General features: G+C 67.2%; 3 protein-coding genes across 3 annotated transcripts in view; 1 reads left to right on the forward strand and 2 right to left on the reverse strand.

Moving 5' to 3' along the window:
* The window catches only part of TACO1 (translational activator of cytochrome c oxidase I), a gene marked incomplete at its 5' end in the record, with an annotated part of 41,122 nt that overhangs the window by 1,873 nt on the left and 15,712 nt on the right, over positions 1–23,537 (reverse strand).
* STX1B (syntaxin 1B) lies at positions 35–6,865 on the forward strand (the record flags this gene model as incomplete). Its single annotated transcript, XM_082012342.1, has 10 exons — positions 35–64; positions 1,727–1,801; positions 3,793–3,892; positions 4,565–4,639; positions 4,910–4,983; positions 5,089–5,197; positions 5,286–5,359; positions 5,719–5,856; positions 6,502–6,612; positions 6,785–6,865. The coding sequence occupies 10 exons, from the start codon at positions 35–37 to the stop codon at positions 6,863–6,865; spliced, it is 867 nt and encodes a 288-aa protein (XP_081868468.1).
* Positions 10,647–13,579, reverse strand: MAPK7 (mitogen-activated protein kinase 7). The gene is made up of 4 exons (XM_082012341.1): positions 12,066–13,579; positions 11,283–11,701; positions 11,067–11,194; positions 10,647–10,962 (listed from the first exon to the last, which is right to left on the reverse strand). The coding sequence occupies exons 1-4, from the start codon at positions 13,558–13,560 to the stop codon at positions 10,815–10,817; spliced, it is 2,190 nt and encodes a 729-aa protein (XP_081868467.1). The 5' UTR covers positions 13,561–13,579; the 3' UTR covers positions 10,647–10,814.

Here is a 23,537-nt window from a genome sequence, read left to right on the forward strand (position 1 = left end):
CTCCCCCCGCCGGACGCCGCCCCCTCCCCCCGCCATGAAGGACCGGACCCAGGAGCTCCGCAGCGTGAGCGGGGGGGGCTATAGGGCGCTGGGGGGGGTATGGGGTGCTATGGGGGCAGTGGGGCGCTATAGGGTGCTGTGGGGCTGCCATGGGTGCAATGGGGGGCTATAGGGTGCAAGATGTTGCCATGGGTGCAGTGGGGTGCTATGGGTGCTATAGGGATGCTATAGGGTGCTGAGGGGGCAATGGGGTGCAGTGGGTGCTGTGGGGTGCTGTGGGGTGCAACGGGTGCTGTGTGGGCTGTGGGTGCTATGGGGGGCTGGAGGGCTGCAATGGGAGCAATGGGGTGCTATAGGGCACAATAGGTTGCCATGGGTGCAGTGGGGTGCTATGGGGTGCAGGGGATGCTGTGGGTGCTATAGGGATGCTATAGGGTGCTGAGGGGGCAATGGGGTGCTGTGGGTGCTATGAGGTGCTGTGGGGTGCAATGGGTGCTGTGTGGGCTGTGGGTGCTATGGGGGCTGGAGGGGGCTGGGGGACTGCAATGGGAGCAATGGGGTGCTATAGGGCGCAATAGGTTGCCATGGGTGCAGTGGGGTGCAATGGGGTGCAGGGGATGCTGTGGGTGCTATAGGGATGCTATAGGGTGCTGAGGGGGCAATGAGGTGCAGTGGGGTGCTATGGGGTGCAGGGGATGCTGTGGGTGCTATAGGGATGCTATAGGGTGCTGTGGGGTGCTGGGGCGCAGTGGGGTGCTGGGGAGCTTCAGTGTGTGCTGGGGGGTGCAGTGGGGCACAGTGGGGTGCTGTAGGACGCAGTGGGGTGCTGTGGGCTACAGTGGGGTGCAGTAGGTGGGTGCTATGGGGCTCTGTGGGGTGCAGTAGGTGGGTGCTGTGGGGCACAGGGGGGTGCCATGGGGTGCAGTAGGTGGGTGCTATGGGGCACTGTGGGGCTCTGTGGGGTGCAGTAGGTGGGCGTTATGGGGCGCAGTGGGGCACAGGGGGGGTGCCATGGGGCACTATGGAGCTCTGTGGGGTGCAGTAGGTGGGCGCTATGGGGCACAGGGGGGTGCCATGGGGTGCAGTAGGTGGGCGCTGTGGGGCGCTGTGGGGCACGTGGGGGCGCGTGCGGGGCCCCCCCAGATGCCGGCGTCCCCGCAGGGGGCGGAGCCTCCGCCAGGGGATCACCCCCGGCTGGGCCAATCAGCAACGGGGATCCCTCCGGTGGTGCCGCCCCCTATGTAAATGAGGCCGACCTCGGCGGCCAATGGGCTGCCGGAAGAGCTGCTGCATGCAAATGAGGGTGGGGAGCTGGCAGCCAATCAGGAGGCAGGGAAGGGTGGTAGCGGGGGTGTTCTTTATGCAAATTAGGCGCGATGGGAGCCAATGGCGGGAGGGTGGGCTGTGGTGCAGGGGCGGAGCTATGCAAACGAGACCCCCGGCTGAAGGGCGGGCATATGCAAATAAGCCAGGCAGGTTCATGGGAAGGCAACCGGGGGCGGGCACCTTTATGCAAATGAGCCGCGCCAAGCAGCCAATGGGCGGCGGCGGCGGCGGGGACGGGTCAGGCCACGCAGGCGACTCGCAGCCCTCGGCCAATCCCAGCCTGCCCGAGCCAGCCAATGGCCTTCGCCCGTCCTCTCGGGCCCCGCCCGCGCACGCGGATGGGCGGGGCGGGCAGCCAATGGGGCGCAGCCCCGGGGCCGTGACCCGCGTCCCCCCGCAGGCCAAGGACAGCGACGATGAGGAGGAGGTGGTCCACGTCGACCGCGACCACTTCATGGACGAGTTCTTCGAGCAGGTCGGGGCCCGCGGACCCCCTATAGAACCCCCCGGACCCCTATAGAACCCCCCGGACCCCTATGGGGCCCATGGACCCCCTATAGAACCCCACAGACGCCCACAGGGCCTACAGACCCTGCTATGGGGTCCACAGACCCTTGTGGGGCCCACAGGCCCCCTATAGAACCCCACGGGGCCCACGGACCCCCTATAGAACCCCATGGACCCCCCCATGGGGCCCACAGACCCCTTATAGAACCCCACAGACCCCTATGGGGCCCATGGACCCCCTATAGAACCCCACAGACCCCCTACGAGACCCACAGACCCTTGTGGGGCCCACAGGCCCCCTATAGAACCCCTCAGACCCTCATGGGGCCCACAGGCCCCCTATAGAACCCCACGGGGCCCACAGACGCCCTATAGAACCCCACAGACCCCTATGGGGCCAATGGACCCCCTATAGAACCCCACGGGATCCACAGACCCCCTATAGTATCCCACGGACCCCCATGGGGCCCACAGACCCCCTGTAGAACCCCACGGACCCCTATGGGGCCCATGGACCCCCTATAGTACCCCACAGAACCCCACGGGGCCCACAGACCCCCTATAGAACCCCACGGACCCCTATGGGGCCCATGGACCCCCTATAGAACCCCACAGACCCTCTATGGGGCCCACAGAACCTTGTGGGGCCCACAGGCCCCCTATAGAACCCCACGGGGCCCACAGACCCCCTATAGAACCCCACGGACCCTCATGGGGCCCATGGACCCCCCCATGGGGCCCACAGACCCCCTATAGAACCCCATGGACCCCCATGGGGCCCACAGACCCCCTGTAGAACCCCACGGACCCCTATGGAGCCCATGGACCCCCCATGGGGCCCACAGACCCCCTATAGAACCCCACGGACCCTCATGGGGCCCACGGACCCCGCCATGGGGCTCACAGACCCCCTATAGAACCCCATGGACCCCCATGGGGCCCACAGACCCCCTGTAGAACCCCATGGACCCCCATGGGGACCACAGACCCCCTATAGAACCCCATGGACCCCCCCATGGGGCCCTGGACCCTCATGGGGCCCACGGACCTCCCCATGGGGCCCACAGACCCCCTATAGAACCCCACGGACCCCTATGGGGCCCATGGACCCCCTGTAGAACCCCACAGACCCCCTATAGAACCCCACAGACCCCCACGGGGCCCACAGACCCCCTATAGAACCCCATGGGGCTCCAGATCTCCATGGGGCTGCAGATATCCTATAGGGCCCACAGACCTATGGGATTCCAGACCCCTCATGGTGCCCACAGAGCCCACATGGGGCTGCAGACGTCCTATAGGGCCCAGAGACACCCTATAGAACCCCACAGACCCCTATGGGGCCCACAGACCCTCATGGGGCTGCAGACATCCTATGGGGCCCACAGACCCCTGTGGGGTTCCAGAGCCCCCATGGGGCCCACAGACCCCCTATAGAACCCCACAGACCTCTATGCGGCCCACAGACTCCTATGGGATTCCAGACCCCCTATAGGGCCCACAGACCCCTATGTGGCTCCAGACCCACCATGGGGCTCCAGATGTCCTATAGGACCCACAGGTCCCCTGTGGGATTCCAGACCCCCTATGGACCTCCAGATGCCCTATAGGGCCCACAGACCCCCTATAGGGCTCCAGACCCCCTATGGGGCCAAAGATTCCTCCAAACCCTACACAGACCCTATAGAGCACCCAAAGCCCCTTTAGGGCCAAAGACCTGCTATGGGACCAAAGACCCACCCCCCTAAATCCTATACGACCTCTTCCAGACCCTACAGGGATCCTATAGGGCCCCCCCAGACCCCCTATAGGGCCCCCAGATCCCCCCCAACCCCATATGGTCCCTCCCAGACCCTACATGGTCCCTAGAGGGCCAAAGAACCCCACGGCGTCCCCCATGATCCCTATGTCCCCCATGACCCCACGTCCCGCCGCGCCCCCCACGTCCCCCGCCGGCAGGTGGAGGAGATCCGGGGCTGCATCGAGAAGCTGTCGGAGGACGTGGAGCTGGTGAAGAAGCAGCACAGCGCCATCCTGGCCGCCCCCAACCCCGACGAGAGTGAGCGGGGACGCGGGCGCGGGGACACCGGGGGGACGTGGGATGGAGGGACACCAGGGACGCCGTGGGGGATGTGGGATGGAGGGACACCAGGGACACCAGGGACGTTGGGGATGGAGGGACACCAGGGACGCCGTGGGGGGACACGTGGGATGGAGGGACACCAGGGACGCCGTGGGGGATGTGGGATGGAGGGACACCAGGGACACCAGGGACGTTGGGGATGGAGGGACACCAGGGACGCCGTGGGGGGACACGTGGGATGGAGGGACACCAGGGACGCCGTGGGGGATGTGGGATGGAGGGACACCAGGGACACCAGGGACGTTGGGGATGGAGGGACACCAGGGACGCCGTGGGGGATGTGGGATGGAGGGACACCAGGGACACCATGGGGGGACACGTGGGATGGAGGGACACCAGGGACGCCGTGGGGGATGTGGGATGGAGGGACACCAGGGACACCAGGGACGTTGGGGATGGAGGGACACCAGGGACGCCGTGGGGGGAACGTGAGATGGAGGGACACCAGGGACGCCGTGGGGGACGTGGGTGGAGGGACACCAGGGACGTTGGGGATGGAGGGACACCAGGGACGCCGTGGGGGGACACCAGGAACCAGGAGGGAATCTGGGGGGTGACGTCAGGGGGTGACACGTCCCCACCCCTCAGAGACGAAGCAGGAGCTGGAGGACCTCACGGCCGACATCAAGAAGACGGCGAACAAAGTGCGCTCCAAGTTGAAAGGTGACCTCGCGGCGGCCATCTTGGGGCCGCCATCTTGGGGGTGGATCTGCACGATGGCCGGGGCCACGTCGGGTTGGCCGCCTTGGGGCGACCACCTCAGGGGGGATCCGCACGACGGAGGCGGCCACTGCGGGGCGGTCGTCTTGTCCGGGACCGCCATCTTGGCGTGGCGGCCATCTTGGTGTGGCAGCTGGGCGGGGAGGGGGCGGTCAAGCCCGCCCTGGGGGAGGTCAGCGGTGGAGGAAGGGGTCCCGCCGTCCTCTCCTGCAGCCATCGAGCAGAGCATCGAGCAGGAGGAAGGCCTGAACCGCTCCTCGGCCGACCTACGCATCCGGAAAACGCAGGTATCCCTCCTCCCCGCCGCCCCTCTCCTTCCTCCTCCTCCTCCTCCTCGGTGGCCACCGGCGCGGGGTCCCTGGCCCAACGCTGCGGCCTCCCCGCACCCCCAGCACTCGACGCTGTCCCGCAAGTTCGTGGAGGTGATGACGGAGTACAACACCACCCAGTCCAAATACCGCGACCGGTGCAAGGACAGGATCCAGAGGCAGCTGGAGATCAGTAGGTCGCGGGAGCGGGGTGGGGTGGGACGGAGAAGACAGCGGGGTTGGGGGATGTCGCCCACCGTCACCTCCCCTTCCCTCCGCAGCCGGCCGGACCACCACCAACGAGGAGCTGGAGGACATGCTGGAGAGCGGGAAGTTGGCCATCTTCACGGATGACGTACGTGAGGCCCCTCTGCCCCACGGTCGAGAGCCCCTGGAGGACCCTAGAACCTGATGGGGTACCTAGAACTCAATGGGCCCCGAGCGGGGGCCAATGAGGTGCCCCGAGCAGCTGCAACCCCTGAAAACCTGCAGGTCCCCCGGAGCCCTTGGGGCTTTTTGAGGTACCTGGTGCCCACTGGGTCACCCGGAACCCATTAGGTCACCTAGAACCCGATGAGATGCCCTGAATCATTGCGTGACCTAGAACCCGTGAGGTCGCCTGTGACCTGCTGGGGTCCCTGGAGCCCCGTTGCATCTTCTGGAGCCCCAGGAGCCCCACCCTCCCTCCCACCCGTCTCCCATCTCTCCTACCAGATCAAAATGGACTCGCAGATGACCAAACAGGCCCTGAACGAGATCGAGACGCGACACAACGAGATCATCAAGCTGGAGACAAGCATCCGGGAGCTGCACGACATGTTTGTGGACATGGCGATGCTGGTGGAGAGCCAGGTACGGGGCGGGAGAGATGGAGGGAGAGCTTGGACCCCACCCGTCTTGGGGTCGAGGACCTGGACAAAGCCCGTGGATCCCTCCCTCCCACTGAGAACAAAATCTGAGGGATTGTTGGATCCTCTAGATTCCATCAGAATGTCTAGAACCCACGGGGTCATCTAGATCACCCATAAGCAAAAGCTCTGAAGCCCACTGAGAGACCGTTGGGTCACCTAGAACCCACCAAAAACCATATTTAGTGTTCACTGTCCCGTCTAGACACCATCAAAAGCTCCTGAGCCCACCAAGCGTCACCTAGAACCCACCAAACCCCTATTTAGGGCCTGTTGGCTCATCTAGACGCCATTGGAAGCTCCTGAGCCCACCAAGGGTCACCTAGAACCCACCAAACCCCTATTTAGGGCCTGTTGGCTCATCTAGACGCCATTGGAAGCTCTTGAGCCCACCAAGCGTCACCTAGAACCCAGCAAAAGCCGTCATTAGGACTTGTTGGCTCATCTAGAGGCCACCATAAGCTCTTGAGCCCACCAAGACACCGTTGAGCCACCTAGAACCGGTCGAGCCCCTCCCTGCCCCATCCTGGACGCTGGTGCCCGCCCTGGGGATGGGGCAGGGGGCTCAGGGGCTGCTTCTGGCTCACAGGGCGAGATGATCGACCGCATCGAGTACAACGTGGAGCACTCGGTCGACTACGTGGAACGGGCCGTGTCGGACACCAAAAAAGCCGTAAAGTACCAGAGCAAAGCCCGGAGGGTGAGTGACGGGGTGGGGTGGGGCGCAGCGCGGCGCGGGGGGGTGGGCCGGGAGCCCGGACGCCTGGGTCCTCAACGCGGGGGTGGGCTTCTCTCGCTCCGTAACACTCCTCTCTTCTCTCCTCTCTCCTCCCCGCGCTGCCCGGATGCCATTTATTTTTGGGGTAACGTAGAAGAAAATTATGATCATAATTTGTTGCGTGGTGCTGGGGGTGGTCTTGGCCTCCTCCATCGGGGGCACGTTGGGCTTGTAGGGCCCCCGCGGCAGCGACTAACACCCTTCCTCCTCCTCCTCCTCCTCCTCCTCCCCCCCCCCGGTAACGAGAATAACCACATAAGCGAGAATAAGAATAAATTAAGAGACAATTGTTCATGCGAACGGACATAACAGCACGTGGTCCAATCACCCGCCGCCCCCGCGGACCGGAGCGGTCCAGCCCGGCCTGGGGCCGGCAAATCTAAGCGGCTCGTTGGCCTCCATCCATCCCATCATCCTGCTCCCCAGACGCCTGGGTCCTCCCCACTTCTCCTCGTTGTGTGTGTCCCCTCCCCGCCAAACCCCTGCCACCGCCATCTCCCATCCATGCACTGCGCTTGGCGGGGGGGGGACACGTGCCCTGGCGGGGCAGGAGGTGGCCCTAGAGGGGGCTCTGGGGGGGCAGATGAGTCGAGGGGGTCCCGGAGCAGGCCTGGGGGCGGGGTGAGCTGAGAAGAGGGGTTCCTGGGGTCCCTGGAGTGGGGTTGACTCTCAAGAGGGGCGATGGGTTGGAATGGGTTGACCGTTGGGAGCGATTATGGGGACAGTTGGGTTGGGTTGACCCCAGAGAGCGGATGTGGGTCAGGTGGATCCTAAAGACAGGTCCACAGATCGGGTCAACCCCCCAGAGGGGCCGGGGGTCAGGTTTGGGTGACCCTAGGGAAGGATGCGGGGGACAGTTGGGTTGGGTTAACCTCAGATAGGGGTTATGGGTCACGTTGACCCTAGAAAGGGGTCACGGGTCGGACCGGGTTGACAGTAGGGAGGGGTCGCGGGTTGGGTTGACCCTGACAGGGGTCACGGGCCAGGTGAGACCCTAGAGAAGGATTACGGGGGCAGCCGGGTTGATCCCAGAGAGGGGTCGCAGGTCAGGTTGACCCCAGTGAGGGGTCCGGGGCTGGGGCAGCCTGGCCCTAGAGGGGGGGCTGATGGGTGGGCCCCAGAGCGGGGTTATGGGTCAGCTGACCCTAGAAGAGGTTGGTGGGGAGGGCTGGGTTGACCCGTCCCGGGGGGTTGGAGGGTCCCCCCCGCTGGTCCTGGGGATGGGTCATATGGGGGGTTCATGGGGGGCAGAGGTGACTCTAGCCCATCTGAGGTGACACCATTACCCGCCCGACTAACCTGCTAACCACCCATCCAGCCAGCTAACCAACCACCCAACCAGCTAACCAACCACCCAACCAGGTAACCACCATCCATCTGCCCAGATAACTGCCGACCCAACCAGCTAACCACTCATCCAAGCAGCTAACCACCCACCCACCTAACCAATCACCCGATCAGCTAACCAGCCACCCATCCAACCAGCGCAACAAATCACTTAACCAGCTAACCACTCATCCAGCTAGCTAACCAGTCACTCAACCAGTTAACCAACCATCCGGCCAGCTACCCACTACCCATCCAACCAGGTAACCACCCACCCACTCAAACAACTAACCAACCACCCATCCAAACAGCTGAGCAACCTGCCAGCTAACCACTGCCCAGCCAGCCAGCTAACCAACCGGCCGACCACCCAGCTAACCAGCTAACTACCCAGCCAACCAGCTAACAACCCATCCGATCACCCATCTAACTGCCATCCATCCAATCAGCTAACTGACCACCTAACTAACCTGTTAATTGCCAGCCAGCTAACCAACCCATCACCCAGCTAACCAACCAGCTGATCGCCCAACTAACCAACCACCCAGCTACCCAACCGCCCATCCAACCAGCTAACTACCCACCCAATCTGTCACCTGCCTGACCAACCCACCAACTGCCCGACAGCTCAACCTCCTGCCCAGTCACCCGCTGACCCAACCGGCCAATCAGCCACTCTCCCAACCAATGAACCAACCGGCCAACTGCTCCTCCAAGCACATGGCCAACCACGATGTGGCCACCGCCCACTCGCCCACCCCCTGGCCCGACCGAGCAACCAATCGCCCACCCAACGACCCCACCAAGGACCCTGTCACCTGCCCAAATACCCCACTGGTGACCCAACCACCCTGTCAATGACCCAACCCCCCCGTCAACGACCCAACCACCTCGTCACCCACCCAACTACCCCGTCAACGACCCAACCACGCCCTCAACCACCCAACCACCCTGTCAACTGCCCAACCATCCCAACAAAGACGCAACTGTGCCACCAACAGCCCAACCACCCCCTCAAAGCCCCAACCGCCCCCTCAATGACCCAACCACCCCCTCAATGACCCAACCGCCCCCTCAATGACCCAACCGCCCCCTCAATGACCCAACCACCCCCTCAATGACCCAACCACCCCCTCAATGACCCAACCGCACCCTCAATGACCCAACCGCACCCTCAATGACCCAACCACCCCCTCAATGACCCAACCGCACCCTCAATGACCCAACCGCACCCTCAATGACCCAACCACCCCCTCAATGACCCAACCGCACCCTCAATGACCCAACCGCCCCCTTAACAACCCAACCGCCCCCTTAACGACCCAACCGCCCCCTCAATGACCCAACCGCCCCCTTAACGACCCAACCGCCCCCTCAATGACCCAACCGCCCCCTTAACGACCCAACCGCCCCCTTAACGACCCAACCGCCCCCTCAATGACCCAACAACACCTTCAATGACCCAACCACCCCCTCAATGACCTAACTGCCCCTTCAATGACCCAACCGCCGCATTAACGATCCAACCACCCCCTCAATGACCCAACCACCCCATCAAAGACCCAACAACACCTTCAATGACCCAACCACCCCCTCAATGACCCAACTGCCACCTCAATGACCCAACCACCATCAATGACCCCACCAATCGCCACCCATCTACCCCATCACCTGCTCCACCACCCCCTGGCCGAGGAACCACCTCCACTTAGATTTCCCGCCCCGTGGGGGCCGCCGCAGCGCCGCCGCGCCCCTGCGCTGCCCCCCACCCCGCGCCGCGGGGGCTCCGGGGGGGTCCCCTGCCCCCCAAGCTCTGTATCGTCCCCTCGTGGTCTGTGATGTATTTGCTACGAAACCCATGCCACAAACGCACCCGCCTCCGCCTCCTTCCTTCCTCCTCTTTGGGATGGGGCGGGGGGGGCATGGGAGGGTCCCTACCGCCCCCTATAGCGGCCATGGGGTTCCTATAGCTCCCCCATAGCTCCCTATAGATCCTATATGGCCCCTACAGCCCTCCCATAGTGGCTATGGGGTTTCTATACCTCCCCTGACGTCCCTACAGCTCCTTCTTATTCCTAGGGGTCCCCCATGGGTCCCTGCAGCTCCCTATAGCTCCCATAAGGTCCTTACAAGCCTCTATAGCCCCTTACAGCTCTCTATAGCCCCCTTATTGCTCTATATGCTAAAACCATACCTGCATATATAGCTATTTGTAGCCCCATTAAGCTTCCTATAATCACACATGGTTGCCTAAAATGCCATACAATCCCCTATAGCTTCCTATAGTGCCCCCAGCACCTATAGCCCTCTAGAGGACCCCCTTAGCCCCTAGTCTTCTATAGACCTATACAGATTTTCCTTTCCCACACAGCCTGTACAGGTCCTATAGCCCCTATAGGTTCATATAGTGCCATGTAACCTTGTACAATCTATAAGCTCCCTGTAGACCAACACATTCCGTACAACCTCTACAGATCCATACAGTCTCCTACAGCCCTGTAGAGCCCACACCTCCCCATATAGCCTATATGGCTCCCTATAGCACTCCTACAGCCCCTATAGGTCCGTGGAGTCTCCAACAGCCCCCTAGATCCCCACACAAGGTCCCGCCACCCCCCCCCAATTCCCTATAGCTCCTATAGGTCCCCAAGGAGCCAGGACCAACGCCCGGACGCCTGGGTCTGTCAGACGGGCGGCACGAGACGGGGCTGTTTCCTTACAAATTTAATCGGGCGCCGTGGGCGGGTCCAAGGCGCCGGAGGGGAGGGTCCCGGACGCCTGGGTCCCCCCCGCCCCGGTTAGGGGTCGGGGAGGTCGTCGGCGAGTAACATGGGGGACCCAAGCTGGAGGTCGCGCTGGAGGCTCTCGAGGGCGGCGGGGCTCAGGCGATGGACCTCCAGCCAGTCGGCGAGCAGCGAGGCCGACAGCGGCGCCGAATCGCCCTGGCTGCGGTGGGGGGCGGAGGGGGGGACCTCAGCCCGGACGCTGGGGTCCCCTCCCGGACGCCGGGGTCCCCGCCCCATCCAGAAACCAGGATCCCTTCCTCTCACCTGTCCTTGGTGTCCCCCACCATGTCCAGCGATTGGCTGAGGAACTCCTCCAGGTCGAAGCCCACCCCGTAGCCGGCCCCGCTCCCCTTGGGGGTCACCGAAAAGACGGGGGGCAGAAGGTCCTCCACCTATCGGGGGTATGATGATGATGGTCAACATGGAGGCCGAACCCGGACGCTTGGGTCCCCCCAGCCAGGGGACGCCTGGGACCCTCACCTGCGACTTGGAGAGCTGCTGGGTGACGGTGGCCACGTCGGGGTCCGCCGGGAGGGGGGCGGCGGGGGGCTCAGGCCAGACCTCGGGGCCCGGCCAGGTTTCAGGGGGTGCCCCGCAAGGTGGGGGGCAAGGGGGAGGTGGGGCAGGGGGACGGGGAGGGGGCGGGGGGCGAGGCGGGGCCCCGTCCCGCATCTTGGTCCAACGCTCAAGGAGGTGGCGGTCGTCGTCGGTGAGGACGAGCCCCCGGAGCCCCTCACCGCGGCCTCGGGGCTCACGCCGCTCCCGCTCCCGCTGCTTCTTCTCCCGCTCCTTCGCCCGCTCCTGCCGCCGCCGGCGCTTCTCCTCCCGCTCTCGCTGCCGCTCCGCCGCCGTCACCGGCTTCCGGCCCTCCGGCGCCTCGGGGGCCGCACACGGCGGCTCTGTGGGGGACCCAGGAGTCCAGGGATGGAGCCACCAACCCAACCACAACCAACCCTTGGGACCCAAGAGTCCGGGGATGGCCACCAACCCAACCCAACCCCTGGGACCCAAGAGTCCGGGGATGAAGCCACCAACCCAACTCAACCCAACCCAACCACAACCAACCCTTGGGACCCAAGAGTCCGGGGATGGAGCCACCGACCCAACCACAACCCAACAACCACCACCATCTGGCAACCCAGAATTTGGGAATGAGCCTCCAACCCAACCCTTTAACACATCAGGGGACCCCAGAGGCCGGGGATGGAGCCCCAAACCCAGCCGCAGCCCTTCAGGGGACCCAGGCATCCGGGCGTCCCTCACCTTTGCTCTTGTTCCTCATGGCCGACTTGAGCAGAGCAGCCTTGAGAGCAGCCTTGGTGTCATCAGAGATGGCGCCGTCCCGCTTGGGTGCCACGGGGGCCCCTGGCTCTGCCTTCACCCGGGGAGAGTCCATTGGGCAGTCAGGGGCGGGGGCAGGGCCAGGGCTCGGCATGTCCACGTCGGCGCAGGGCCAGGCTGGGCCAACGCTGGCCACTGCGGCATTGGGCACATTGACATTGCCTGCGTTGACGTTGGCCATGGTGGCATTGATGTTGGTCATGGCGGTGTTGGCCATGTTGACGTTGCTGTTGGCCATGGTGGCACTGATGTTGGCCATGGCAGCGTTGGCCATGTTGACGTTGCTGTTGGCCATGGTGGCACTGATGTTGGCCATGGCAGCGTTGGCCATGTTGACGCTGGCCATATTGACGTTGGCCACGTTGACACCGGCGTTGGCCACATTGACACTGGAGTTGCCCATGCTGACGGTGGCCATGTTGACGTTGGCCATGTTGACAGCAGAGTTGGCCACGTTGACGCTTGTGTTAGCCATGTTGACATTGCCCACGTTGACGTTAGTCGCGTTGACGCCAGCGTTGGCTGCGCTGATGTCACCCATGGGGACATTAACGTTGGCCATGGCGCCATTGGCCACGTTGACACCAACGCCGGCCCCGCTGGCTGCGCTTTCGGTGCCGCCAGCTGGGGCAAAGGCAATTTGCCGCCGGATACCGTCACGGCGGGCATGGAAGTCAGCGATCTCAGCCACGATGGCCGCCTTGATCTCCTCTTTGGTGAGCGCCCGGCGGTCAAAGGCAAAGTCGAAGGCGGGGACGCACTCGGGCTCGTCCTCGGGGTCGTGGTACTTAGCCAAAAATGGGTGCCGCAGCGCCTCAGCCACCCCCACCCGCTCCCGCGGGTCGAAGCGCAGCATCCGACCCAACAGCGCCAACGCCGCCGGCTCGGCATCGCCGAAGAGGCTCTCCCAAGGCACCGCCGGCCGTGGCGGCAGGCTCTGCACATACGCTCGCACCCGTTCGGCGCCGATGGCGGCCATGACAGTGGCTGGCGGCGTTCCCAGCACGGCCATGATGAGCTGCAGCTGGTGTACGTAGTTCCTGCCGGGGAAGAGCTGCCGGCGACCCAACATCTCAGCGAAGATGCACCCAACCGACCACATGTCGATGGCGCGGGTGTAGCGGTGCAGTGAGAGCAGCAGCTCCGGCGCCCGGTACCAGCGCGTGGCCACGTACTCGGTGAGGAAGGCCTTGGCTTGCCGCGGGTCAGCCCCCAGCCCCCGGGCCATGCCGAAGTCGCCGATCTTCAGCTCGCAGTTCTCGTTCACCAGAAGGTTGCTCGGCTTCAGGTCGCGGTGGAGGACGTTGGCCGAGTGGATGTACTTGAGGCCTCGCAAGAGCTGGTAGAGGAAGTAGCGGACGTGCTCCAGCGTCAGCGGCTGCGCCGAGTGGATGATCTGGTGGAGGTCGCTCTCCATCAGGTCCAGCACCACGTAGCTGCAGGCAGGAAGAGGGACCCAGGCGTCCGGGAGGGGCTGGAGACGTCCCCATGGGTGCCGCCAACCCCCTGTGGACCCAGGTGGGCTCCATCCCACATGTCCTGCTGCCCCCCCAAGAGGATCCAGGTGTCCGGTGGGGCTGGGAACAACCCTACGGGGGCCACCACCACCCAGTGTCACCAACTGGCCAAGTGGGCTCCATCCCACATGTTCTCCTGCCCCACAAGAGCACCCAGGAGGGGCTGGAGGTATCCCTGTGGGGACCACCACCACCTGATGGAACCAGGCATGTGGGCGGATGCCCGGGGGGAGACGCAGGCATCCGGGGCACGCACACGGAGCGGAACTCGCCGTAGGGGACGGTGGGCTTGAGGATGTCCTTGATGCCGATGATGTTGTCGTGCTTGAAGTGCTTGAGGATCTTCAGCTCCCGCAGGGTCCGCTTGGCGTTGGTCACCACGTCGAAGGCGTTGGGGATCTTCTTGATGGCCACCTGCTGGCCTGACGTCCCCCGGACCCAGGCATCCGGGGGGGCTCGTCACCCGCCCCAGCATCCCTCAGGGTGCCCACCCAAGCACCCAGAAGGGACCCACGCACCTGGGAGCCCCCCACCCAAGTGGACCCAGGCATCCAGGAACCCCCACCCAAGGGGGGTCCCAAGGGGACCCAGGCGTCCGGGGGCACCTCCCGATCTCCCACCCCAAGTGGACCCCGGGGTCTGGCTCACCGGTGTCGCGGCGGCGGGCGGAGCTGACGACGCCGTAGGCGCCGGTGCCGATGGTCTCGATGACCTCGTACTCATCCCCCACCTCGAAGGTGACGTCCAGCGCCCGCGCCTTCAGCAGGGCCAGGGGGCCTCCCCCGGCCCCCGAGCCCCGCCCCGGGGGGTCCCGCCGCCCCCCGGTCTCGGCCTCCGCCTCCGTCATGGCGCCTGCATCACCGCGTCAGCGCGCGGAGCCAGGACCCAGGCGCCCAGGCCCCACACATCCCGGGGACCCACAGACCCTGGGACCCAGGCGCCGGGGCCCCACACGTCCCGGGGACCCACAGATCCAGGGACCCAGGCGCCCGGGCCCCACACGTCCCGGGGACCCACAGATCCGGGGACCCACAGATCCAGGGACCCAGGCGTTTGGGCCCCACACGTCCCAGGGACCCACAGACCCTGGGACCCAGGTGCTTGGGCCCCACATCCGCTCTCCCCACGCCCCATGGCGGCCCAGGGCGGGGCCGCGGTCGCCGTAAAGATGAGGATGGGGCGGTTGCCATGGGGCCGGGGCGGTTGCCATGGGGATGGGGCGGTTGCCATGGCGACGGGGAGCCCACCCGCCCTCGGGGACCACTCACCTCCCCCCCGGGGCCGCCGCCCGCTCCCGCCGCTCCCCGCTGGGCCCGGATATGGCGCCGCCCGGCCACGCCCCCCACTCCACGCCACAGACCAATCCGCGCCCCCCACATCAACCACGCCCCCTCGCCCCGCCAGGTCACGCCCCTCGGCCGGCGCACTCAGCACTCCGTTCCCCCTCCCACTTCTCCAGACCACACCCCTCCCTTCCATCGGGCCCCTCCCCCGCTCCCACCGACCAATCAGCGCGTGGGGAGGCCGCGGCTTAGGGGACCACGCCCCCTTCCCCCCGACCCGCCGTTGCTGTGGGGCCGTGTTGCTAAGGGCAGGGCGTTGTTAGGGGGCGGGCGTTGCTAAGGGGCGGGCGTTGCTGAGGGCGTTGCCATGGGGAGGCGTTGCTGGTAGGTGGGGAATGGTTAAAGGAAGTGGCGTCACACTGGGCGGGGTTTGGCCTGGAGGCCCCCCCCCGCCCCCTTCCCCCCCACTGCAGGCACAGGCGACCGGGCCCCCGGCGACCCCCGCCCCGGCCGGGCCCCCGGCGACCGGGCCCCAGGCGACCCCCGCCCCGGCCGGGCCCCCGGCGACCCCCGCCCCGGCCGGGCCCCCGGCGACCCCCGCCCCGGGACGATGCAGGCCAGCGCCAGCCCCTCGGGTAAGGTGGGGCCTGGAGGCCTGAGTCCCCTGAAACCCCCACCTGCCGGGGGGGCACCCAGACCCCCGGTCGCCCCCAGCCCCCCCCCGACGTGTGTTCCTTCCCCCCACAGGCTGCCCCATGGACGCCCCGACTGGAGCCGCTGAGGACACCCCCAAGGAGCCGGCGGCAGGTGAGACCCCGGGGGACCCAGGGACCCCCGACCCCTCCCAGGGTGGGTTAAAGGAGAGCACCCAGGGACCCCCGACCCCTCCCAGGGTGGGTTAAAGGAGGGGACCCAGGGACCCCCGACCCCTCCCAGGGTGGGTTAAAGGAGGGCACCCAGGCGTCCGGGACCCCTTGACCCACACCAGGATGGGGTAGAGGAGGGTCCCCACCACCACCGGGGTCCCTGATGCCTCCCCCCGGCGCAGCTGGAGCCCCCCCCGGCCGCCCCTACATCTGCAGCGAGTGCGGCAAAGCCTTCGGCCAGTGGTCGAAGCTGGAGCGTCACCGGCGCAGCCACACCGGCGAACGCCCCAACGCCTGCGGCGAGTGCGGCAAACGCTTCGCCCAACGCTCCCACCTGGCCCAGCACCTCCGGACCCACACCGGCGAGCGGCCCTACAAGTGCGGCGACTGCGGCAAAGCTTTCGGTTGGAGCTCCAACCTGGCCCAGCACCGCCGCACCCACACCGGCGAGCGCCCCTACGCCTGCGCCGAATGCGGCAAAGCCTTCAGCCAAAGCACCAACCTGGTGAAACACCAGCGCGCCCATGCCGGCGAGCGACCCTACGCCTGCGGTCAGTGCCGGAAAGCGTTTTACCGTAGCTCCGATCTCCTCCAACACCAAGCCAGTCACTCCGGTGAACGACCCTACCGCTGCAGCCAATGCGGCAAAAGCTTTGCCCAACGCGCCAACCTCCTCAAGCACGGCAAGACCCACGGCGGCGAGAAGCCCTTCCGCTGCGGTGAGTGCGGCAAAGGCTTCGTCCAAAGCTCGGAGCTCATCCAGCACCAGCGCAGCCACAGCGGCGAGAAACCCTTCGCCTGCGCCGAGTGCGGCAAACGCTTCGGCCACGGGGCCACCTTGGCCAAGCACCGGCGGTTGCACTTGGGTTTGCAACCGCACCGCTGTGGGGAGTGCGGGCGAGCCTTTGGGCTGCGCTCGGCGCTGGCGCGGCACCAACGGGCGCACGGGGAGGAGCGACCCTTCGCCTGTGGGGAGTGCGGGCAAGCCTTCGCCCTCCGCTCCAACCTGGCCCTGCACCGGCGGACGCACGCCGGCGAGCGGCCTTACCGCTGCGGCGAGTGCGGCAAGGCGTTCGGCATGAGCTCCACCCTGGTGCGGCACCAGCGCATCCACACCGGGGAGAAACCCTACGGCTGCGGGGAGTGCGGCCGGGCTTTCGTCCGCAGCGCCCACCTGGAGCAGCACCGGCGGACCCACACCGGCGAGCGGCCCTACGGCTGCGCCCGCTGCGGCCGGCGCTTCAGCCAGAGCTCCAACCTCATCACCCACGAGCGGGTGCACCTGGAGGAGGCCCACGGCGCGGCGCAGGGGAGGATGAGTATGGAGGCGTTGGAAGGTCAACTGGGTTTGGAGGGGCACCCAAAGACCAAGACGGTTGGGATGCAACCAAGTGTGGACACGTTGGAGGGTCAACCAGGCTTGGAGACATCGGAGGTTCAACCAGGCTTGGCGACGTCGGAGGAGCACCCAAAGACCAAGAGCCTTGGGGTGCAGCCAGGTTTGGAGATGATGGAGGAGCACCCAAAGACCAAGAGCCTTGGGGTGCACCCAGGTTTGGAGATGATGGAGGAGCACCCAAAGACCAAGAGCCTTGGGGTGCAGCCAGGATTGGAGGTGATGGAGGAGCACCCAAAGACCAAGAGGCTTGGGGTGCCCCAAGGTTTGGAGGTGACGGAGGTTCAACCAGGCTTGAAGACGTTGGAGGTTCAGCCATGTTTGGAGGTGACGGGCGGGCACCCAACGACCGAGAGCCTTGGGGCGCCCCATGGTCTGGAGATCTTGGAGGGAGATGGTGGAGGAGCACCCCAAGGCCCGGAGACCCCAGGGGCACCCGCGGCGGGGGGGACGGCCCGAGATGGGGCGCCCCACGGAGCAGCACCCCATGGAGGGGCACCCTGAGGTGCTGGACCCTGGGGGGGGGTGGAGCCTCTCCCCAGGACCCAGGTGTCCTGAGGGGGGTGGGGACGGACTCCCCGCAACACCATTGGCTGAGGGGTGGGTGTGGCTGGGGCGGGTGATTGGGGACTGGGGGGGTGGGATTGGCCAAGGGCGGGACTGATGTGGGATTGGATGAGAGGGGAGGGATGGTGGCAGGGGATTGGCTGAGGGGCGGGGGGGATACTGAGCGGGGATTGGCTGAGAGCAGGGCGTGGGACTGGCATGGGATTGGCTGTGAATGAGGGGGCGGGGTGGGACTGACAACAGGATTGGGCGACAGCCATGACAGGGGAAGATACTGACAGGGGAATGGCCCAGATCCTGCACAGCCATTGGCTGGGCAGCGGGAGGGCGGGGACTTGAGGCACCCTGTGGTTGGCCGAGCTGTGGGAACGCTCTGCTGCCATTGGCTGGGAGCTGGGGGTGGGGGGAGGAACAAATAAAGATGGTGAAACCCCAGAATTGGCGATTTGTCGCAGACAGACGGAGACGGAGGCGCTGACTCAGCCCTTTATTGCCAATGAACACTCGGGAGGCAGCAGGAAGGGGTGGGGCCACGTGAGGGACCGCCCCCCAGGGCCCTGCCCTCCTGGCATGGAGGGGCTGGCAAAGCCCCGCCCCCCCAGCAGCAAGGGAGAAGGGGGTGTGGCTAAGCTGTTCCGGCAGGGGTGGGGCCAGGGGTGGGCGGGGTCTGTGGGGAGGGGGCGGGGCCGTGGCGGCGCTGGTGCTTGCGCAGCCCTGCCCGGGCCCCAAAGCGCTTGGGGCAGAGGGGGCAGGCGAAGGGGCGGGGCTCTGGGGAGGCAGGGTTGGGTGGGGCCACGCCCCCGGCAGCCAGGCATGCCCCTGGAGAGCTGATGGGGGCGGCCATGTTTGGGGCGGCCATGTTTGGGGTGGCCATGTTTGGGGCGGCCATGTTTGGGGCAGCCATGTTGGGGCCTCCCATGGTGGTGGCCATGTTGAGGCCGCCACAGCCCATGGCTCCTCCGGCAGCCGCCATGTCGTGGCCAGCTCCAGCAGTCACAGCGGGCCCCGCGCCGGGGGCGGTGGCCATGCTGTGGCCGAGTCCAGCGGCCATGTCATGACCAGGTTGAGCACCCGCGTCTCGCCCAGTAGTGGTGGCCACGTCATGGCTGGCTTGGGCAGCCATGGTGTGGCCAGCTCTGTTGGCCGTGTTATGGCCAAGTCCAATGGCCATATTGTGGCCAGCCCCCGCAGCCACTTTGTGGCCAGGTTGACCACCCATGTCATGCCCAATGCCGGCAGCCATGCCATGGCCAACACTGGTGGCCACAGTGTGGCCCGGTTGGGCACCCACGTTATGCCCAATGCCGGCAGCCATGCCATGGCCAATGCCAGTGGCCATAACGTGCCCAGGTTGACCACCCACGTCATGCCCAGTGCTGGCAGTAATGCCATGGCCAACCCCAGTGGCCACCCCATGGACAGGTTGGGCACCCATGTCATGCCCAGCGCCAGCAGCCATAGCGTGGCCAATGCCAGTGGCCATAACGTGGCCAGGTTGACCACCCAGGTCATGCCCAGCGCTGGCAGCCATGCCATGGCCAACTCTGGTGGCCATATTATGGCCAGCTCCGGTAGCCATGTCATGGCCAAGTCTGGTGGCCATACCCTGACCACCACCACCAATACTGAGGCCAGGTCCGGCGGCCATATTGAAGCCAGCGCTGGCGGCCATGTTGAGGGCAGCCCCGGCAGGCATGTCTGCCGCCCCGCTGGTGGCCATATTGTCCCCGCCTCCCCCCTCCCGCTTCCCGTGCGTCCTCTCATGCTTGCGCAGCCCCGAGGCCCCGCCAAAGCCCTTCCCGCAGCGCCCGCAGGCGTAGGGCCTCTCGCCGGAGTGCGTCCGCCGGTGCTTGCCCAGCGCCGCCCTCTCCCCGAAACCCTTCCCGCACTCCCCGCACCGCCAGGGCCGCTCGCCCGTGTGGGTCAGTCGGTGTCGCTTGAGGTCCCAGGAGGCCACGAAGGCCTTGCCGCACTCGGCGCACCGCCACGGCCGCTCGCCCGTATGGGTCCGCCGGTGCACCGCCAGATCCGCTGGCTGCCGGAAAGCTTTGCCGCATTCTCCGCAGCCGTAGGGCTTCACGCCTTGGTGGGCGCGTTGGTGCCGGCGGTAGCTGGAGGGGTCGGAGAACATCCGCCCGCACTGGGGGCAGAGGTAGGGACGTTCCCCGGTGTGGACGCGCTGGTGGCTCTGGAAGGAGGAGAGCTGGGTGAAGGACTTCCCGCAGGTCCCGCAGGCGTAGGGCTTGCGGGGGGCGTGGATGCGCTGGTGGCAGGCGAGGGAGGAGGAACGGCCGAAGCTCTTGCCGCACTCGGCGCAGAGGAAGGGCCGCTCGCCCGTGTGGCTGCGCTGGTGGTTGCGGAGGTCCTTGCGCTCGGCGTAGGCTTTGGGGCAGGCGCCGCAGCGGTGGGGACGCAGCCCGGCGTGACCGCGACGGTGTTTGCGGTAGACAGAGGGGTCGGCGAAGGATTTGGGGCAATCCGGGCAGGAGAAGGGACGCTCGCCGGTGTGGGCGCGTTGGTGGATGGTCAGCTTGGAGAGGGTGCCGTAGGTCTTGGGGCAAGCGGCGCAGGGGAAGGGAGGCGCGGGGCGGGGGCAGGCAGAGCACGGGGTGTCCGTGGCAGCGGCGGCGGTAGTGGTGGCATCTCCGGGTGCTTTGGGTGCCTCTACCGCAGCGCCAGCACCACCGGATGTGCTGGTGGTGGCATCTCCGAGTGCTTCGGAGGCATCTGTCGTGGTGGGGGTGGCACCTGCGGACGCTTCGGACACGGCTCTCGTGGCGGTGGGATCGCCGGATGCTTTGGATGCAGCCCTGGTGGTGGTGGCACCTCTGGACCGGGTGGCGGTGGCACCTCTGGACCGGGTGGCGGTGGTGGTGGAGGCACCTCCGGCTCTTTTGTCCACCGTGGCGGTGGCGTCTCCGGATGTGGCGGTGGTGGTGGAATCCCCGGACGCTTTGGATGCGTCCGTTGTGGCGGCCGCACCTCCAGACGTGGCGGCGGTGGCAGCTCTGGACCTGGCGGCGGTGGCACCTCTGGACCTGGTGGCGGTGGCTCCTCTGGACCTGGTGGTGGTGCCCACAGAAGTGGCGGACACATCCGTCGTGGTGGTGGCACCGCCAGGTTCTTTGGAGACGTCCAGGGCGGCAGAAGCATCTCCGGATGCTTCAGAGCCAACTGTCATGGCGGCGGCACCTCCAGATGTGGTGGCGGCGGCACCTCTGGCCCTGGTGGCGGCACCTCTGGAGGTGGTAGGCGCAGCCGTGGTGGTGGCGGCACCTCTCGCCCTGGTTGCGGTGGCACTTCTGGACCTGGTGGTGGCACCTCCGGACGCGGCGGCGACGGTGCCGCCGGCCGCGTGCGTCTGGGCGTGGCGCAGCGCCCGAGGCGGGGTGGGGAAGGTGGTGGCGCAGGTCGGACACTTATAGCGGCTCCCGGACTTGACGTAGGCGGGCGGGGCAGGGGCGTCGTCACGGACGTCGCCACGGGGGTCCTCGCGGGCGTCGTGGCCGACGTCCGCCGGGACGGCGCCCACGGTGACGCCCCGGCGGTCCCGGCGGGTGTCCCCGCCCGGCCCCGGCGGGTGCTGCTCCATGGCGCCCTGCGGACACGGCGCCGCGTCGGCGGAGGACAAGGGGCGGCGCCCGGGCACCGGCGCCGCCCCGCCCCCCGCCCGTTTTCCGCCCGCTGTGCGCCGGGGCGGGCGTGACGCCCCCCTCCCCCCACCCCCTTTGTCGTCCGGCAAGATGGCGGCGCGGGAGGGGCGCAATGCACCACGGGAAGGGGGCGGGGCGGGGAGCGCGCAATGCATCACGGGAAGGGGGCGGGGCGGGGGTGGGCGCGCAATGCACCACGGGAAGGGGGCGGGGCGGGGCCGCGCAATGCACCCTGGGGGTGCGCCCCCCCCCCCCCGCGGTGGGGGGCGCGCGATGCATCGTGGGAAGGGGGGCGCGATGCCGGAGGAGGTTTGCAATGCACCATGGGAAGGGGGGGGCGGGGGGGGGGCTGTACGATGCGCCCCCCCGGGGGGGGGGGGTTGCAATTTATGGGGGTCCGTGCAATGCGGGGGGGGGGCCGCAATGCACCACGGGAAGGGCCGTGCGATGCGGGGGGAGGGGGCTGCAATGCACCATGGGAAGGGGGGGAGGCGCGGGGGGGGGAGCGGCGCTGCCGCGGGGGGGGGGGGCCCGTCCTTACCTGGGGGGCTCCGCTCCGGGCGCGGCGCGGCGGGCGCTAGGACCGCGGGGCGGGCGGGGCGGAAGCGGGAGGGGCGTGGCTTTTCCCCGGGGGGCGTGGCCATCCCCGCTTCCGGGCGAGGGGGCGGAAGGGGCGGGGCGGGGCGGAAGGGGCGGGGCCAGCGCGCATTTCCGGTCTCCCCGCAACAAAAGGAGGTGCCGGTGCGAGGCGGGGGGGAGGGGAGGGGGCTTGGGGGGCCCTCGGAGCCCCCCGGGGGTGCGGTGTCCCCCCCCGTGGGGGAGGAGGGGCTATAAGGGGGGCGGGACCCTCCCCTAGGGTGGGGTCCAGGGGGCGCTTGGGGGTCCCCACGTTTTGGGGGGGAACTGGGAGGATTTCGGGGTTCCCCCTCCCCGGTTTAACCCTTTGTCTCTCAGGGCCCCCCCGACCGCCCTTTGGAGCCCGGTGCCTCGTGGGACGCCGAGAGACCCCCCCCAGGGGGTCTCCGGGGGTCGTTCCGGACGCCCCGTCACGCCGCGCCTCGTCCCCCCGCCCGCAGCCATGGCGGCGTCGCCGGTGCCGTCCCCCGAGCGTCTGTGCGCCGCGGCGGCGGCGGCGGCGGCGGGCGAGCGTCGTTACCGGTGCGGGGAGTGCGGGAGGAGCTACCGGCACGCCGGGAGCTTGGTCAACCACCGCCGGAGTCACCAAACCGGCGTCTACGGCTGCGGCGCCTGCGGCAAACAGCTCTACAACCTCGCCGCCCTCAACAGCCACCGCCGCGCCCACCGGCGCGCGCAGGCAGACGGACGGACGGACGACGGCAGCAAGGCGGCGGCGGCCGGACGGCTGTACAGCTGCGGGGAGTGCGGCCGGCGGTACCGGCACCGGGGTAGCCTGGCCAACCACCGGCACACCCACCGCACCGGTGTCTTCGCCTGCTCCCTCTGCCCCAAACACTTCCCCAACCTGATGGCGCTGCGCACCCACACCCGGGGGCACCGCCGGGGGCGGCGGGCCGTGCCGCGCCGCGCGGCCGATGCCGCCACCGCCGCCGAGCGGGTGTACCGGTGCGAGGCGTGCGGGAAGACCTACCGGCACTCGGGCAGCCTGATCAACCACAAGCAGACGCACCAGACGGGTGATTTCGGCTGCAGCCTCTGCGCCAAACGCTTCTCCAACCTGGGCGCGCTGAAGGGACACCTGCGGGGACACCGCCGGCGGCGTCACCGTCACCACCACCGCCGCAACGGCTGCGCCACGCCGCCGCCCGCGCCGCCGCCGCCGCCCGGCATCTACCAGTGCTCGCTGTGCCCCAAGGAGTTCGGCGGCCTCCCGGCGCTGCAGGCGCATTTCCGCCGGCACAGGCGGCCGCGGGGCGTCGCGGGCGAGGAAGAGGAGGAAGAGGAGGAGGAAGAGCGGCCCTTCCTCTGCAGCCTGTGTGGCGGCATCTTTCCCGGCGAGGCCGACCTGGCGCGGCACCACCGGCAAGAGCACGCGGCGGTGTCGGCGGCGCCCGTGGCGGTGCCGGAGGGGTGTTGGGGGGAGGCGGCGGACGATGAGTTGTGGCACATCTGCGGCTACTGCGGGCAACCCTT

This window comes from Phaethon aethereus, assembly GCF_964289735.1.
Source record: "Phaethon aethereus genome assembly, chromosome: 35".
NCBI lineage: Eukaryota > Metazoa > Chordata > Aves > Phaethontiformes > Phaethontidae > Phaethon > Phaethon aethereus.